At 44.3% G+C, this 19329-nt stretch overlaps 1 protein-coding gene across 1 annotated transcript in view; it reads left to right on the forward strand.

Annotated features, from left to right (window-relative positions):
* The first annotated feature begins 657 nt into the window (after positions 1 to 657).
* Positions 658 to 19329, forward strand: part of RASGRF2 (Ras protein specific guanine nucleotide releasing factor 2) — an 839627-nt gene continuing 820955 nt past the window's right edge. Inside the window, exon 1 of the mRNA XM_030193334.1 lies at positions 658 to 933. Within this exon, the coding sequence (XP_030049194.1) occupies positions 658 to 933 (276 nt within the window). The remainder of the gene's footprint in view (positions 934 to 19329) is intronic.

Raw genomic sequence — 19329 nt, forward strand, 5'->3', positions numbered from 1 at the left:
TTATCGCCTGTCCGTGTTTTCTCCACTTTATCTTTTTGCACTAGAATCTGCACGCATTAAACCAATCATTTTGCTCTGGTCTGGGCTGGTTGGAGGCGCAGTGCGTTGTCCGTTCTCCCATAGGGAAACGACCACCAGAAGCAGCAGCAGAGGTGACAGGAGGTGCGGGGTCCGTATCCCCCCCCCACCAAAAAATTTCTGAGAGCCCCCACCCGCGCATACCCTGGGAGCGGCTCAAGCTTCAGGTTATTAGCCATTGCACGAAGCACCAGAGTATGAAAACAGGAGCCACGTAACCCGCAGACATGACAGCAGCAGGAACCGCGCGGGCGCCTGGAGTGGCGCGAGCCTGAGCTAGAACACTCTGGAGAGCAGCTGAGCTGCCTCGCGCCTAGAAAGTAGAGCCGGGCAGAAACGGCACGAGTGACGAGACTCAGCTGCAGGCACTTGGAGACGGGCTCAGACCCCCCAACCGACAGTTGTCCCTGCAGCTGTTGCCCGAGCCCTTGGAAGTTCATTGGTGACAAGACTGCGCCGCCAACTTCCCTGTCGCTTTTCTCATTTGTTTTTTTGGTGTGTGGCGGGGTTGTTCCTCTATATTATTTTGAGGAAAATAAAGTTTTAGAATGCCGTAAAAGGCGACGGAACTGGACGAACATGCAGAAAAGCATTCGCTACAACGAGGGGCACGCACTGTACCTGTCCCTGGTGGCTCGCAAGGAGGGCAGCAAGCGGGGTTACCTGAACAAGAAGACCGCCGAGACCAGTCGGTGGCACGAAAAGTGGTTCGCGCTTTTCCAAAATGTCCTGTTTTCCTTTGAAAACGAGCAGAGCGGTCGGCCCTCCGCGATCTACATGCTGGAGGGATGTAACTGCGAAAGGGTCCCGGCGCTCAAAGTGACAACAGCAGGCAAAGACACGTTGGACAAGCAGGTAGAGTACATGGGGCGTGAGAGGAGGAATTCAGGTTTTGCTTTGTAGGGCTGGGTAAAAGTTCTGTTGTGAGAAAGGTTATGTGTCCCATTTTGTGCTCGTAATTAGGGGGAAAAAAACCCTTTTGAAAATGTTTCAGAGGCGGTTTTATTACGACATAACTGTGATCGACTTTCGTTTGCAATGCTGCGGATGTGCTGCTGCGTTGTCCGCGCACTCGTCCCTTCTTGGACGCTGTTCTGATTGCTTTTGCTGGTTGTTCCAGTTTGTTTAAGGCTGAGGTCAAACACATTTGCTTTCAGGAAAACGTGCATAAAACGGCATTGTAACATCCACGAGATGCTTACATACAACCAAGGGGAGAAGTTGGAGCAGCTGCAGCACGGCACTTGTTGCGCTCTTGAAAGGAGAGGGTGAAGCGAATATGATAGTGCAATGCATAAGACAGACTTGGGCTTGATTCAGCAAGGTCTTTCCCAAAGGAAAATAAGTTTAGTGAATTAGGTTCAAAAACAGCAGAAACAAGACTAAAAAAATTGGCCGATATTCAAAGGCAGTTATCTGGATAATGTAAGCTGTTATCGGGATAAATGGATTAGGTGCTGCTGTCCATGGATATTCGTAGCACTATCTGAATAGTGCGGCTGCATATTTCTACAGACTGCTTTAATTATTATTAGCATTTGTATACGCTACCAGACGCACGCAGCGCTGAACACCTGACACAAAGAGACAGTCCCTGCTCAAAAGAGCTTACAATCTAAATAACAGACAATTTGGAAAGTGCCATTGTGGATGGATCGGCAAGTCGGAGAGCAGTGATATTCAGACTGTAGTGCTATCCAGATAAACTTAGGACAGTAAAAAAAAAAAAGCTTTCCTAACTTCATCGGGATAGTTACTAGGATAGTGGACTCAATATTGGTGCTATCCAAATAGCTCTAGTGCTTGCTATCTGGATAGTGGACTTGAATGTGATTAATTTAAACACGGTGACCAGCATTTAAAACAAATGTTCTCAGTGGTGTTTGTGACTTGTCTTTTTTTTTCTTTTGGTCCAATGAATGGTTTCAGAACCTTTAAAGATCCAGTTTTCATTAGGGCCAATAAGGCTTGTAGAACTGTACATTTATTTTTGGTACTAGTTGGAAATATATAACCTTCATACCCCTATGAAAATACAGAAAGAGAGAAAATATTGGAAAAGTATCCATTGGCCCAGTCAGTCTGCCATTTGTACTTGGTTATTGTGTTGTGGCAAGTCGTAATCTGTGGTGGTCATCCTCCCTCCACCACTAAGGTAATTTTGGGGGCAATTATATAACTGGGCACCTCCAATTAGGAGAGGGAGGAAGTGGGAAGAGGACCACGGACTCCAGAGATGAGAAGGACAATCTTAATCTTAAATAGATTAGGCACATGGGTTCCATAGAGTACATTCCACGTGGTAGGAATATATAGTATAAATGGACCCACGTGACTAGGTTCTGTTATAGAATACTAGCGTGACTGGCTATCAACATGCCTAAAATTTAGGTGTTTGCACTTATGCCAGCCATAGAATTGGAGTAAGTGAGCATACCTGAGTACAGCAGGGACATGTGTAACTTACAGATGTGTAAGTGACCTACCCATGCCCCTCCCCCTTGCAAATATGGGCTATGCAAGTTAAAATAGTATTTAAAGAATAATGCTTAGGTTCCATACTAATATTTACATATGTGAGCACATACGTATGTAAATGCTAGTACAGTCGACCTTCGCTAATCTGACCATCCAGCATATCCAACAGACCTGGTGACGTCATTGCATTGCTGTTAAGTGCACAGTCTCTGTTCCGGCTTCCCACACTGTTAGTGTTGTTATGCAATACTGTATTTTAAATACAGATACCCGATGCCTGTTTTTTTATGCATAAAGTATATTTTACGTGCATTTTTAAGGGTTTTTCATTGTTTTCCTTATCTGACTTTTCACATATCTGACAGCTTGGACTCATTTATGTCTGATAAAAGAGATTCTACTGTATTCTAAATATTTATGCACACATAAATATGAGCTCCTAAGTTATGAAATTGCCATTTTACCTGTCTAACCCATGATTAACTGTCCAAGTGCTGCATTGCATACAGCTAGTAGCACTATAGAAATGAGCAGATTCCCTGAGCCGCAAAATCGATCCCTTCCCACAGAATTTCCCATTGCTTATATAACCACTGAGGGAGACTGGGGCTACAGCAGTGGCAGTGGTTATGGCCTTTGTATCCCTCCGTTTGTCATGATCTTGGCTTGATTAAGGACACCTGCACCAGAATGCCTTAGGCCACATTTTGGCTTCTGCTGTGAGCCTCACAATGTTGCGCTTTGAACCATATAGCACTAAGATGGCCCAAATGGCCCAAAGTGTAACACTGCCTGGGCATCAGAAGGGGAGGATGCAGCTTTAGGGCTCAGATGAGTGAGGAGATAGATTGAGGGGTGAAAAAGGTAGAGTAAGTGGGGGGGGGGGGGCGCGCAAGAGAATAAGGGGGCTGGGAGAGAGTGGCAAGAAAATTAGTAAAGGGTTTGGAAGAAGAGTATGATAAGTGAGGGGATCAGGTGCAGGGGGAGCGTTGAGTGAGTACATTATACATGTTGTGGTTCAAACCAAGTGTATCTGACACCCTAAGTGAACCTTCAGTCATGCATCCACCCTTCACCCCCAGGGACAGCTCCAGGCCCTAACCCCCTGTAGTCCCCTCCCTACCTTCCACCCCTTCGGTAGTGCATGTCCCCTTTGTACTCCTCTGGTCTGGGGTCTTATTCCTCTCTCCCCTCCCAACCCACCCAGTTTATTATCTAATTTCCCCTTTTTCTTCTTACCTCTCCCCCTTGGATCCAGCATATCTGGAAATCCATCAGGAGGGGAGAGGGGGTAAGCAGAGGCATTTGAGTGTGGACCTCCACTGTAAGGCTCCATTCTGGCAGTAGTTAAACCATAAACACCCGAAGACATAAACAACACTAAGAGCAGGAAGTGAAGAAGGGAGTCACAATACACAGTAGAATCCGAAAGAAACATCCATACCTTCCTAGCAGGAGCTAATACAAGCCACGTCCAAGTCCGCCAAGCCTCAAAGGCCTCAGGTGTGATAGGGGAGGGACCCAGTAGTACTAAGTATCCCTTAGCTGGCAGATGAGGGTCCCAGGAGCACTATCATCTAAAGGAACCTAAAAGAGGGTTACTAGCACACCCCTTTCTCAACTGAGACCCAGCAGAGCTGGGGCAGGAGCTAGCCAGCCATTAGCAAGTGGAGCTGCACATCTGTCCACTATCCGCTAGGAGACAGAGAAAATACTGAGCATTCCAGGCTGCACAATATCCTTAAGGGGCAAAGTACTTGGAACTAGCAGGAGACAGAGAAAATAGTTCCAAGTACTTTGCCCCTTAAGGATATTGTCTGGACTGGTCTGGTATTGATGACAAGGATGTGAGTTGCAACAGAATAAAAGTTGAGAACCACTGCTCTACACAAAAGTGGAAGTAGGGAGACTATTGAAGGTATTTAGGGAATCTCTGATGGCTCCACTATTTGACCTTTTCAGTATCCTTGGAGGATTATAGGATGGGCATGTGTGGTGCCCCACCATAAAATCAGAAGTAAAGAGGAAGTTAGGAATTGCAGGCCAGTTAATCTGACCTCTGTGGGGAGTAAATTAATGAAAACACTTCTAAAGCAGAGGATAGTGCAGTTGCTGGATTCCAATAAATTGCAAAATGTGAGGCGTGTGGTTTTACTAGAGGTAGATTAGAAGCTGACCGAATTTCAGTTTTGGTTTCAGCACAGAAACTGCCTAAAATTTGGATTCAGCCATGTCTCGGTTTTAGCAGAAAATACCAGTGCATTTTTGGCTGAAATTGAAACTCCTCCCTCCCCAACCAAAGGCAGTTACCACTCTCTGCCCCTCCCCCTAACCAAAAGCGTCACCATCCTAACACCTGTAGGCAGTGGTGTGCTGGTAAATTTTTAACAGGCTCTCTCCCTGGTCCACCTCTGCGCCCCCCCCCCCCCCCCAAATTGCAGAGCTGGCTATACCCAGGGAGAGACCCGGGGGGAGGGGTCATGTATTACTCTCTCTGGGAAATTTTTTTTATTTTTAAATGCTTCCAATCTAATTCAAGTTTAACGTGGGATAAAATGCCATAAGTAAGTAAATAAATAGAAACTCTGAACATTGAGAACCTGATTCCCATAACATGATGTCTGTTTTAGAAGCCCATTACCAGGAGAAAAAAAATCTCTGCAACAATAACAGAGTTAAATGTCATAAATAAGTAAGTAAATAGATAGAAACTCTGAATGTTGAGCACCTGATCCTTATAATATGACATCTGTTTTAATGGCCCTTTACCAGGAGAAAAAAGACATGCTAGGGTGTCCCTATAACCAGCCCCTCTAAATGACACACTGAATATGATTTATAACAAACTAGCCGTTAGGCCCCTAACAACGGGCTAGTTTTTTGTTTTCCTATGGCCTCCTCCTCCTCCCCCCCCCCCCCCCCGTCCACCAACCCTGCTCTCTCCCCTGCCCTCCCCCCAGCGTCTGTTTCCCTCAGTTCCGCCCCTCCTTCCCTCCCTGCTCCCTCCTCCTCCGATTTCCACGCCCATGTCCAAGCCCTCCTCCCTATTGGACTGTACTGCTGGTGGAGGCGGGGCTTGGACTTCTACACTCTCAGCCTTCCGACTCTACTGCGCATTTGGAGGTGAGTCGGTCACTTGCCGTTTATATGTTTGACTAGTAAAAAAGGCCCGTTTCCGTCAGAAATGAAACGGGCGCTAGCAAGGTTTTCCTCTTGAGTGTATGTTTCAGAAAGAGTATGTGTGAGAGATGGAGTGTGTGTGTCAGAGAGAGAAAGAGTGTGTGTGTGTTTGTGTGAGAGAGAGTGTGTGTGTGAGAGAGAGTGTCTTGTCTGTGTGTGAGAGATTTTTTTGTTTTTTGTGTGGTTGGGGGTGAGTCTGTGCGTGTCAGTTGGAGACAGCAATCTGAATTCAGCATGGCACTCAGGTGGGCTCTTTGTAGGCAGTTCTAGTTTAGATGAAACCGGAGGGATCCGTTGCAGGCAGGCAGTTGTTTATTTAAGAAGATGGTGTTGCGTGTGTGTGTTTGGGGGGGGGGGGGGGGTTGGCGTGTCACTTTTACGGATCTCGGGGCGAACTGCTGGATACACAACAGGCTGAACAGGGGCCCGAGGAGACACCACAACTGCGCGAGTCCGCCCAGGGCCCTCTGTGCACTGCTCACCTGGTGCAGGCGCGCGCTTACTGTCTGTTTCTCTGGCTGTTGCAATGGGCAATTGGAGCGCCCCTCATCAGTGGCCCGGCTCCTTTTCCAGCACGTCTCTTCAGAATAGCATCTGTTTTAGGGATCCTGGCTGCAACAGCTACTTGCCTCAACTTGCTAATTAGTGTAGCCGCATGACGATCCTTCAATCCATCTCTTATTGCTAGTTGCAGTGTATGAACAGCACAACGCATATGTTGAATGGTAATAAGCTTAGATGCTTCTTCAGCAATATCATCCAAACTTTCACAGCTTTCTTGAATTGCAGAACTGTCATCTTCTGATATTTGTATGCTGCTTTCTTCATCAACTTCCTTCATTTTTTCAATTGTGCTTAACATATTTGAAGCATTATCAGTTACAATACATAGAATGTGTTCTTTTTTAATTTCAAAATCTTCTAAAACACCTTCCACTAACTTCTGCAGATACTCACTGGTATGATGTGCCTGAGTGTCCTTTACTCCTAATGTCCGGGTTATTGTTTTCATCAGCAAATCTAACATTAATTGCAAAATAATTGACTCTGTGACGTGTGCATGCATCCATTTTAATAAAGACAAAACGTCCCTTCAGACTTTTTCTTAGTTCTTCCTTCTTACATTTGGCCTCTTCAAGTATAAGTTTCCTTATACTTTCTCGTTCCAGAGAAACTCCAAGCTTTTTAGCCATTTCTCCATTTAAGCCTAAAAAGGCTGGTTGTGAAAAAAAAAAAGATAGTGGTATACTATTCTTTACTGCCATTTAAATGATGTGGTTTTTGAATTTTTCTGGTGTCATTGTTATAGTAACTTTGTCAGCTGTAAAAAATCTTGATAGTTGTGTCTGGCCTCCAGTAGATTTCTGATCTTTTATTGACCCTGAAGTAGATGGAATGTTTTCATTGCTATCTTTCTCATTCACAGCTTCTAACACTTTAGGATGGAAACGCTGCAAATGTCTTTTTAAATTTGATGCTCTTGTAGGTGCATTTTTTTCATAACCACTGAAACTGCTAATTTTTGCATCACATGCTTTTTCACCATCATCATCTTCTATAATACATTGACATACGTGATGTTTCCCATCTGTTGATATTGTAAAGTGTTCATAAACAGCAGACTTTGTCATGTTTCCTGACATTCTTTTTGCCATTGTGAATGGTGTGCCACTTCCACTAAAATATAAAGCTCTTCTTGCAGAGAGAGAGGAAGTTGGGTGGAGTCTCTCTGCTGCCTTATCTGTGTGTGCAGAATGATCTTCTCTTGGAGCTCAAGTTCACTGTGGGGTCAGAGAGGAGGTGCTCTACAGCAGGTCAGTAAATGCAAAGGGAGACTGAGCAGAGGGAAGCTCTCCAGCAAAATAGTTCAGCTGGACTTCACACTAGTGAAACAACTAGGTACTAAGCTTTATTCACAGCAGAGAAGTACTTTATTCAAATGTATGAGGAGTCGGAGTCGGTACATTTTTGCCGACTCCAACTCCGACTCAATGTACCCAAAATTGCTTCCGACTCCATGACTCCGACTCCACAGCCCTGGTTTTATATAGAGAGATTACTACTCTCACTTTTAGAACGTTGGGAAAGTGAGGCTTCATTAGAACGTTGGAGGTGCGTTTTATATAGAGAGATTACTACTCTATCTATGAAAAGTTATTCCATTACTATACTTCCTCTGACCTCTGTGTACATCTGTATGCTGCCAAAGCTGGCATATTTGAAAATATAAGAGAGATTGAATTAAAATGCTACCAACAACAAAGAACGACAACCTAGATGCAGCAGCTCATAACTTTGCTTGATTTTGTTTTGAGTTTAACAGCGAAGACAGCTGCGCGGGAAGGGGAAACAGACTAACCTAAATAGCTTCAACTTTTTTTTTTTTTTACTTCATGCTGTCTTCATCCAAACCCAGCGTCATCTCCCTCCTGCTCCTCTGTGAGTCCTACCTCTCTCTCAGCTTCCATTCCCTCTCTGGCCATTGTTCAAACATTACTTGTTCCAGCAGCTGTAGTGGTAACACGAGATGCTGCCTGATCCACCCGGAGCCTGTCTCTGCCGAGTAGTGTACAGCCCCGCTGATGCAACTTCCTGTGGGTGGGATCTAGCAGAGAAAAGGCTCCGGGTTGGTCAGGCAGTGGTGAGGGGGGGATGATGATCCTAAGGGACGACATGACGAGGTATGCTGGGAGCCTATGGGTGGGTGGGGGCTTGGGGAGGAGGGAGAGAGGAGGAGAAAAAACCCCAGATGCTTGTGTGCTTGCTGCCTGACTCCAACAACCAGCTTGCAAAAATCAGTAAAATTTAACAACTGGCTCGTGCGAGCCGGCTCCAGCACACTACTGCCTGTAGGCTCTCCCCAGGCCTACCTTAGGAACCCTGGTGGTCTAATGGCCTAGTAGGGGTAGAAGCAATCACCAGTTGCTCCTGCCCATGCCAGCTCCACATTCAAAATGGCTGCTGCATCCTCCCACAGCCATCTCACAAAACTGCCACTAGAGATCCCAGTAATCATTTTGAATGTGGAGCCGGCAGGAGCATCTGGGGATTGTTCCTGCCCCAACTAAGCTACTAGACCAAAATGGCCTCTAAGGTACTAACTGACCAAGGAGTATTTCTTCCTATAAGACAGTTCAGTGCTTCTATCTCCACCTGCTGGTAGATGGTCATAACCCACAAGTCTCTGGATTTATCTGCTGTGACTAAAGGAAAGAAAATTATCAGGTAAGATAATAATTTTCAGTTTTGGCCAAAACTGAAATGGAAACATACCCCTCCAACCTAAAGCGTGTCACCCTCCCGCATGCCCTCCCTGGGCCTCGCCGAACACAGCCCCCTCTACCAGAGGAGATCCTGCATAGCCACCCGGACACTGCCCTGATGCTACTCTCTGCTTCCCACAGCGGGAGCAGCGTTTAACAACTTTGACAGCCCTGCAAACAAAACAAAAGTAAAAATGATGATATTTTTTTTATCTGACTCATTAAGTGCAGTCATTCCACATGTTAGTCTGTTCTTTAGGAATTGTCTCCAGATGAATAGATTGTAAAACTCAAAAGAGAAGCACTAACCTTTGAACCTTGGTAGATAAATACATTTGCAATTGAGTAGTTTCTGTGGCTTTCAAATAATAATAATTAAAAAAAAAATACCTGCTTAGCACAGCTTCGCTTTCATTGTTAGTTCTCCCTTGCATCTTGATCAAGAACTTACATGCACGGCTGTTGCTGTGGAAAGCCAGTCTGCCTCCCTTCTTATCCCTCCCCTCCCACCCTCAGAGCCACTCATCCCTGCTGTCTGTGGTACTAGACCAAGAGCTGCCTCCTCCCTTCAACACGTGACTGTCTGAGTCTAAACTGTGCAATGCAGGATCTATTGCATTGGTCCCTGTTTTCAAGTCTCATGAGAGTTCCTTCAATTTGTGGCTCAGACTCAGGTCACTGTTGTAGGAAGGAAGGAAGGAGTTCCTGTTGCAGTGGCAGATGCAAGAAAAAAAAAAAGGTTAAAAGGAAAGGGGCAAGAAAATCTAGGTGTCTGCAGCAAATTTCTTGTCACCATGGTGACTTGTCACCTGGGATTTGTCCAGTGGTGTGCTGGTAAATGTTTAACAGGCTCTCTCCCTGGTCCACCTCTGCGCCCCCCCCCCTGTCCACCTCTGCATCCCCCTCCCCCAAATTGCAGAGCTGGCTATAGATGGGGAGTGAGCCGGGGGGGGGGGGGGGGGGGCAATGCATTACTCCAGGAAAAAAAAAATTAAATGATCCCAGGTTCCAATCTAATTCATGTTTAAAGTGGGATAAAATGCCATAAACGTAAATAATGTTGAGCACCTGATTCTCAAAGTGGACATATTCCAAACACTATAATGAAAATAAAATGATTTTTTTCTACCTTTGTTGTCTGGTGAGTTTGTTTTTCTGATCATGTTGGCCCAGTATCCGATTCTGCTGCCATCTGTCCTCTTAACTCTGTTTCCAGGGCTTCCTTTCCATTTATTTCTTTACTTTCCGCCTTTCTTCTTCATTTTTTGCCCTGCATCCGTAAGTAAAAGCTGGGTCCTCCGCAGACTTGACTGGCCAGTGGATCCAACTTCTGCCTATTTTCTTCATCCATGTGCAGTTTTTCTCCTCTCTTCCTTTCCCCTCATCTCATCTCCTTCCTTACTCTTCCCTCCCCTCCATCCATGTGCAGCATTTCTTCTCTCTCCCCCCCCCCTCCATCCACCCATGTCCAGCAACCCTCCTCTCCCCTTCTGCCATCCCCTCCATCCACCCATGTTAACCATCTCCTTCCAGCCTCCGCCCCCAGCAGCCCATGTCAACCATCTCCCTTCGAGCCCCTCCCCTACTCAACGCCAGACATTTCCTGCCTTCTTCCAGCTCCCCGATAGCTCTCGTTTCCTTCCTTCTGCTGCCCTGCCGTTAAATATAGTATTTTTCCAGCTCCTCGCGAGTGACTCATCCGAAGCTGCTGAGTTCTTTTTTTTCTTCGCTTTTCTTGTGAAATTTATTTTCTACTTACTGCGATAATGCCTCATACGAAGAGGAAGGGATCTGTTAGGGTCGGAGCCCAGCCGACTCTAATATCAACACCTACTCAGCAAACTTTGGAGAGTTTCATAATGAGGCAATCCACTCATGCGATTGGAGACCCCGCTGATCTTTCGACGCAAGGAGAAGTCAAGATCCTGGGGTTTGACACGTCGTTGTCCCCTCCGATGCTTTTCCCACCTTCGCAACTGGCTGAAATCGACGATGACGATGGATCCCCAACCCGCAAAGACAGAAGAAGGGTAACATGTTTGGGACCCGTTGTAACTACCAGCCGAGGCCCTTACTCCATCTGAGGCTCAGCGTACTGCTGCTACGGCGCAGAGACCGGGAACTTCTAAGGTCTCCTCATCGAAGGTAACGCTGGAAGCTATTTGGGAGGCGCTCCAGCGTTTGGATCAGACTGTGATGACTTCAACGGGCAAAATAGAATCAGTTGTGAGTAATGTTCAAAATATATCTGTTGCATTTACATCGATGAAAAATGAGGTAAATGAGAAAATAAATTTCTTGAATGAAGAGAATATTAAATTGAAAGAAACGTCTGTGAAACTTATAAAAGATAATACACTGATACATAACAAACTGGAATATTTTGAAAACTATAATTGAAGGTTAAACCTTCGTTTGTTGAACTTTCCTTGACTACCAGTGTATACTCCTCTAGAAATATTTAAACGATATTTGACTGAGAATCTAAAATTTTCCCCGGATAATATACTACCTTTAAATAAAATATATTACTTGCCTACAAACACAACTAAAGAAGATTTACAGAACCCTTCACAACCACAAGGAGATTTAAACGTCTGAGCTATTGGAAACTTCTTTATCATCATCAATAATGGTGAGACAAACATTACTTGTATCATTTATTTTCCAACAAGATTTAGAATCTGTAAGGAAATGGCTTAAAAAAATGTACAAGTTCCATTTTATGGAGGGAAAATTTGGGTTTTTCCGGACGTTACCAAACCCAAGCAAGGAGAAAAGGTTTTCTAGCATTACGAACTCCTACTTTAGCTTTGGGAGCTACATTTAATTTGAATTACCCTTGCAAATGCAACATAAAGTATAAAGGACTAAAATATGTTTTCTTTTTGCCTGAACGTTTAAAACAATTTATTGAACAAAAAAATTTATTATGATGCAAGTTGGAATCACGCAGATTTGACCCTGGGTTAATATATAGATTTAGTGGATAATGTGTTAAGCTTTACTTTAACTTTAATGTATAATTCTCATCTCCTGACTTTGTAACAGCTCTAGCCCCCCATTTGGTGGTCTAATACAAGATGGAAAATTTTTCTTTGTAATGATAAATATGGTCTCCTGAATATCATATAATCTGTTTTTCTGATTCAAGTATTAAATGCTTGTAAAATTTAAAAATGATAAATAAAGAATTTAAAAAAATATATTGTATTTTTCCTCGAGTTGCGGCGCCGGCATTGAAAGCAGCAGGCTCAGCTCCAGCCTTCCCTCGCATGGTTCCGCCCTCGCGGAAACAGGAAATACATCAGAAGAAGGCGGAACCATGCGAGGGAAGGCTGGAGCTGAGCCTGCTGCTTTCAATGCTTTCAATGCTGCGACTCGAGGAAAAATACAGTATTTAAAGGCATGGCAGCGGCAGGAAGGAAACGAGGGCTATCGGGGAGCTGAGGGCAGACAGGAGATGATGGACGACCTGTGGAGCGGGGGAGCCTGCAGCTCACGGGGTGGGGGGAGGAGAGGCAAGCCTGCTTGCACTCGGTAAACAACTGGCTCGCAAGATGCCAATAAATTTAACAACTGGCTCTTGCGAGCCGGCTCCGGCACACCACTGGATTTGTCAAGCCCTGGGGTAAGGTATCTGTATAAAGTTGTGTGTATTTTCAGTGGCAAATGTATGTGCTGCTGTGAATATACAACTATAACTTTCTATGGATATCTTACCCATATGAATTAATTCTTGCTGTTTGTGTAGTGGCTCTTATACATGCAGCTTAAGCACAGACAGTGGTTGAATACCAATGCCATCCATATAAGTGTTTTCTTTGCCCCAAAGTCTGTCCAATTTTGACTATGTAGAGACTTATAGGTGAAAAGTTTAAGTGTTGCATGGGCTAGGTAGTGATGCAGTTGGTACCCGTTGCTGACTGCATAACTGACCAGGTGAAGTTGTCTACTCACACTGTACTCTCTCCCCACCATCACCACCAATACACAGGCATAACCATCCAGAAATTATCACAGATGGAGGGAGGAAGTGACGTCACCGACCTAGATGAACGTCTGAGAGACGAGCTCCAGTCGCCCCGCGGCAAAAACAGCAAAAATCGCACCCTAAAACGCGGTTCAAAAACAAGATAAAAGCTTTACTGAGCTCAGGAAGTAACACGGCACCTGCCTATGCATTTAAATTCTACAGCAACGGATCTTTCTCGATTTGCCTTCGTGAGCGCTGAGTCGAAACCCAAATCCAAGATGGCGGACGCGCGCAGAACGAAAAGCACAACGGAGGCAGAAAAGGCTCCAACACACGATACTCTGCTGGAACAGCACATTTCCGAGGAACTAACGGAAGGGGAGCAACTTAGTCTGCACCAGTGGCTACAAAATATTAGCTCCGATCTTAAAGCCCTGCGAACGGAAGTGGCTACGCTGGGAGCAAACTTACAAGGTGAAATCCGCGAACTGGGAACACGCTTGGAAGACACTGAGGTGCAGGTGGAAGCACAGGGGGAGGCCTTGGGAGCATTAGAGCAACAGTTTGCAGGACTGCAGAACGAACACCAACAATTATTAGACAAAATAGAAGACCTGGAAAATCGGGGTCGTCGCAGCAACCTTAGATTTCGGGGCCTCCCTGAAACCCCCAACTATCAGAACTGTGAGCAAATAATACAGCAAATTGTACAAGACTTGTTCAAAGTAAATGGCGAAACGATAGAACTTGAAACAATACAAATTGAAAGAGCACACCGGGCATTAGGTGCTGTGCGTAATAACAGGCCAAAGGACATCATTGCCTGTTTCACTAGATATAAGCAAAAAGAACAAGTGCTGAAACTGGCACGCCAGACACAGGACTTTAAATGGGATTCGTATACCATTGAAATATATCAGGATTTGGCGGCTGCAACACTGAGAAGGAGAGGGGAGCTGAAACCATTCACAAGACATCTTCGAGAGTTAAAGATTCAATATAGATGGAGACATCCCTTCGCTCTCGTGCTCTATAAAGAGGGGAAGCAACATCAAATCAAATCATTGGAGGAAGCTCAAGAACTGTTTCCGGAGACAGCAATCCCAGGAGAGACAACAGAAACGAGCACGGGAGTGAGATCTGCTCCCCGCCTCCCCCCCCGCCGAAGTGGCGGAGGGTGGGAAAGGGTCCGAGAAGATTACAGCGCCAACAATCGGCAACACGAATTACCTGAAGTAGTCTGGACAATATAATTGGTAAAAGCTTTGAATGTTAAGTAAAAGTTGTTAAAAGATTGGTTATGATAAGCCTCTGATGGGGCTCTAGACATGAAGAGATAAGTTGAGAAATGTTGATGCCGCGGGGTGACTGAGACGGGATAGGGGGTACCTTCCTTCTAGACTAGGCATTCACCGGATACCAAGTGATGCCTAAAATTCAGAGGGGTGAGGTGGGGGGGAGGGAGGGAGGATTCAGAAAGAACGGAAGGGGAAGGAGAATAAGAGTGGTGTGGTGGGGGATACAGATGGGACGTAGAAGAATGATTTATATGATTGAAGGACTAATGGCATGCATACTAAATGTTGAGATAAATGGGAGACATTAAATGTTTGTTGTTAAATGTCAGGGGATTGAATGTACCTAGGAAACGACAATTGATGTTTCGGGAATTGCAAAGACAAGGGGTGGACATTGGGCTGATTCAGGAGACTCATTTAAAACCCAGGTATGAACGCCTATGCAAACATAAAGCATATCCCCAAATTTACTTTGCCTCTAGTTTAGATGACACAAAAAGTAAGGGGGTTCTTATAGCTTTTAGCAAGGGGAAACCATGGGATATAAAGAAAATTGTAAAAGACAAAGGTGGGCGATACCTATTGATCATTTTTACACTGATGGGCAGAACATACACATTAGTAAATATATACAGCCCAAATACAAGGCAGGGGGACTTCATTAAAGAAATAGACCAACTACTGACCAGACATATAGAAGGTTCACTACTATTGGGGGGTGATTTTAACCTAACATTAAATCCACGTGTGGACAATACCATACGTCGAATAAATTATGCAAAAAGTGACAGAAGACAACTTCATGAGTTTGTTACTCGTTGGCAGCTACAAGATTACTGGCGTAGAGATAACCCCACTCAGAGGGCCTACACATATTTCTCTATGGTCCATCAATCGGCATCTAGAATAGATATGTGGCTGGGAGATACCTCATTAATGGGAGCAATTGGAGAGCATATAATCTTGCCGAGGACCTGGTCGGACCATTCCCCGGTGCTTCTGCGGCTTCGGGGCGTGGGGCCACAGGGTGGACGGAAGCAGTGGCGCCTGGATAATGCACTGCTGTTAGATACAGAGAATATAGCTCAGATAGAACAATACATCATAGAATACATACAGTTTAATGAAAATGAAGAAGTGTCCCCAACGGTGGTATGGGAAGGATTCAAGGCAGTTCTTAGGGGCCATTTGATAGCCTTACGCTCTAGGAGATGGAAAGAGAGATGCGCGAAGGATAACGATTTGCGCCAGCAATTAATGCAAGTAGAAAAACAGCTGCAGGAGGGGACAGCTCAGAATCCGCTACGCTTAAGGGGACAGGCATACGAGCTGCGCACACAAATACATGAGCTTGAGCTAGCTGATATATCAGAAAAATTACAACGTGTGCGTCAAACGCATTTTGAATTTGGTAATAAAGCCAGCCGGCTATTGGCTCATAAACTAGCACAACAAACTAATAGGAACTCGATAGGGGGAATTAGAGAAGGTGGAGGAGAGGTGCATTCGGAGCCTGAGTTCTTAGAAATGGCATTCAGAAGATACTATCAGCAATTATATAGTGCAGAAGGGGAAGAGGGAGATGAGGAAATAAAGGCATACTTAACAGATATAGATCTCCCGAGGCTTCCAGAACACACTATGCAGATTTTGGGAAAACCTATCACATTAGAAGAAGTGGAACAAACGATTCGTGCGTTGTCCCCGAATAAAGCTCCAGGACCAGATGGGTTCACCCCTCAATTCTATAAAATATATATGAAAAAGCTAGCCCCAATGTTGTTGCGAGTATTTAACTCGTTAGAAGAGACCACAAATTTACCACACACCTGGGACATGGCCACAATAACGGTTATACATAAACCAGGCAAAGATCCCCAATTATGCAGCTCATACAGACCGATCTCACTGTTGGGGGTGGACTATAAGATATTTACGAAGATTATGGCTACACGACTCCAGAAATACCTTCCACAACTTATACATGAAGACCAGTCAGGCTTTGTCCACTCACGGCAGACATTTGACAACATTAGGAGAATATTGCAGGTAGTACAAGGGGCCCATATACTTAAATCACCACTCTGTATATTATCCTTAGACGCAGAAAAGGCTTTCGATAGAGTCGGTTGGCCTTTTTTATTTGCAGTACTGGAAAAGATGGGAATTAAAGGGAGGTTTGTGGAGTGGCTCCATCTCATTTACCGAAGCCCATCGGCGGCAGTGCGTATCAATGGAACATTAACAAGCCCATTTCTCCTACACAGAGGTACCAGACAGGGCTGCGCGCTGTCGCCCTTACTGTTTGCACTGGTGATGGAGCCACTGGCTGCCAAGATCCGAGCGAACCAAGAGATAAAGGGCCTTAGAGGAGGGGGCATTGAAACCAAGATACTTCTTTTCGCAGACGATATTCTCCTTGTCCTAAAAGACCCTCAAAAGGCTCTCCCGGTGATAGGAGAAGAGATACAAAAGTATGGGGCACTATCAGGCTTCAAGATTAACTTTGATAAGTCTGAGGCACTGGACGTGAACATACCTAATTCAACCTTAGCTTTATTGAAAAGGCAATTTCCCTATAAATGGGCTTCTAAATACATCAGATACCTGGGGATAAATATCACACGCCGAATAGAGGACTTATTTGAGAATAATTTCCCGGGTAAGGTACGGGACTTATTCCGGGAACTGGACAGATGGGAAGGCTTGACACTGTCATGGGTGGGCAGGATTAATGCTGTAAAGATGATTATACTTCCGAAACTGCTATATTTGTTTATGGCTTTACCCATAGACATACCTGATGCCTTCTTTCGAGGATTACAGGGCAAGGTCTTCTCCTTCATTTGGAGGAAAAGACCACCTAGGGTTAATCGAGCTACAATGTACCAACCACGAGATAGAGGAGGTATGGGGGTCCCATCCTTTTATGACTACTATTGTGCGGCACACATTAGGCTTTTAGCAACTTAGTCCCAGAACACAGATAAGTTGTGGGTGGATATTGAGCAACACTGGTTGAAACCATACCCACTAAGAGCGATCCCATGGCTGCCCAAACAAACGCTTCAAGCATTGAGTCGGAAGAGTCCCTATCTTTTAAGATGGCCTCTAGAAAAATGGACTAAGATAAGGGGGAAATTTTTTCCGGAACGTATATATTTCCAACATACATACCTTAGATTTGCCCCTCAATTTGGATCTGAAGAATTTAGCCAGATATATAAAGAGTGGGAGGGAATGGGGTTATATGAACTGGGACAAATGTGTAAAGAAGATAGGATCTATACATATCAGGAAGTATGCCAGGAATATGGGCTTTCCCCGCTTCAGGCCTTCCACTATGTTAGGGTGCAAAATTTCATTAAACACAAAGCGGGAGAGGAACTTGAATTAACTGAAATGCAGTTAGAGAGAGGAATAACAGGAGGAGGAGGACGAGGGAGTATTACTAGAATATATAAAGCCCTATTGTCACGAGAGTACCCAGTGGAATACTACACACAAAAATGGGACCTAGCCATGGGGACAGCTCATAACCCTACACAATGGGCAAGGGTTTTTAAATCTTTATTGCGGGTATCAGTGTCCAGCGCTATGGTAGAAAATGGACACAAGATTCTATATAGCTGGTATTACACCCCTAGCCGCTTGGCTAAAATGCTTAGATTAAGCTCAGCAGAATGCTGGAGAGACTGTGGGGAAGAGGGAAATATGTATCATATCTGGTGGTCCTGTGTACACGCACAAAGATACTGGGCAAGCATAATAGATTTTATTTGTTCAGTGACAGCTTTACATTATGAAATGAAAATGGAATATTGCCTATTACACTTTAAACCACCTAATATACCATGGCATATACATCAATTTGCCAGCCAGATGTTTGTAGCAGGTAAACTAGTGCTTGCAGCAGCCTGGAAAAATCCAGGACTGCCGGACATCTCAATGGTACTGAGAAAATTGGAGTACATTCAACTGATGTCCAAGCTTACAGCTTTAAATAAAGGACGTTTGGCTCAACATCAAAAGATATGGGAGCCTTATGTAAATTGGATGGCTACCACTGTAAAACCCTGAAGCCACATATTCTGTAGAAGGGGATAATGGGGGAGGTGGGAGGGAGGGGGTTAAGGGGATTATGACAGAAGACACATTATTGAGTTTGGTTAGAATTTGGCAATGTTGATGAGTTGATCAGTTAATGCAATTTGAAGAATTGTACTGTTTGAAATGTGGCATGTAAAACCTTGAAAATGCAAATAAAAAAATATTCAAAAAAAAAAAAAAAAAAGAAATTATCACAGATGCACATAAGTTGCTTAAGAATATCGCACGACCAATACCAGCATTTCAGGGCTCTGTTTCAACAGTCTGTCTGAAGGGATTATACGGATGCTTATAGATAAAAATCCTGCACGAAGCATATGGAAATGTGAAGGGAGACAGGGCACAAATAGTACAGATTTATTAATGTAGCAGTTGTATGGTTTCACATTGCAGGTGCACAGTCTGCAATCACTGAACCCAGTGGTGGAAAATAATTTAGTAAAAAAAAATTTAAATTTTGGTACTGGGGCTATAAAGGATACTTGAGGCTGATACAGTAATATTAATTTATTGATGTATAAACCACTTGTCCACTCATTAAGGACTGGTCAAGATGGGCTACCATACAATAAAATCTCCAGTGGCAAGCATAAAACAAATATACTGTAAAATATGAATAAAATAAGCAAACATATCACAAGATAATACATAAAACTAAGATAACTATCAGAAGCCAATCCTTACATCCCAGCAGATAACTAAAACACAATGGGTGGCTGGTGTTCAAAAACACTTATTTTGATCACTGGGCTACCCAATGGATGAATTTTGGCCAGATAGCACAATGTCTAGTCAGAATTTTTCTATTAATTGAAAAGGATTGACCAGTTGCTCTGGGAGTGGGGCTTAAATTGATCTGGATAGCTATCTGCTATGTGGACTTATTTATTTGTTTAAGTGGGTTGCACAAAAGGCAGTCCTAACTTTAAACAGATAAGTTATCCAT

This window comes from Microcaecilia unicolor, chromosome 2, assembly GCF_901765095.1.
Source record: "Microcaecilia unicolor chromosome 2, aMicUni1.1, whole genome shotgun sequence".
NCBI lineage: Eukaryota > Metazoa > Chordata > Amphibia > Gymnophiona > Siphonopidae > Microcaecilia > Microcaecilia unicolor.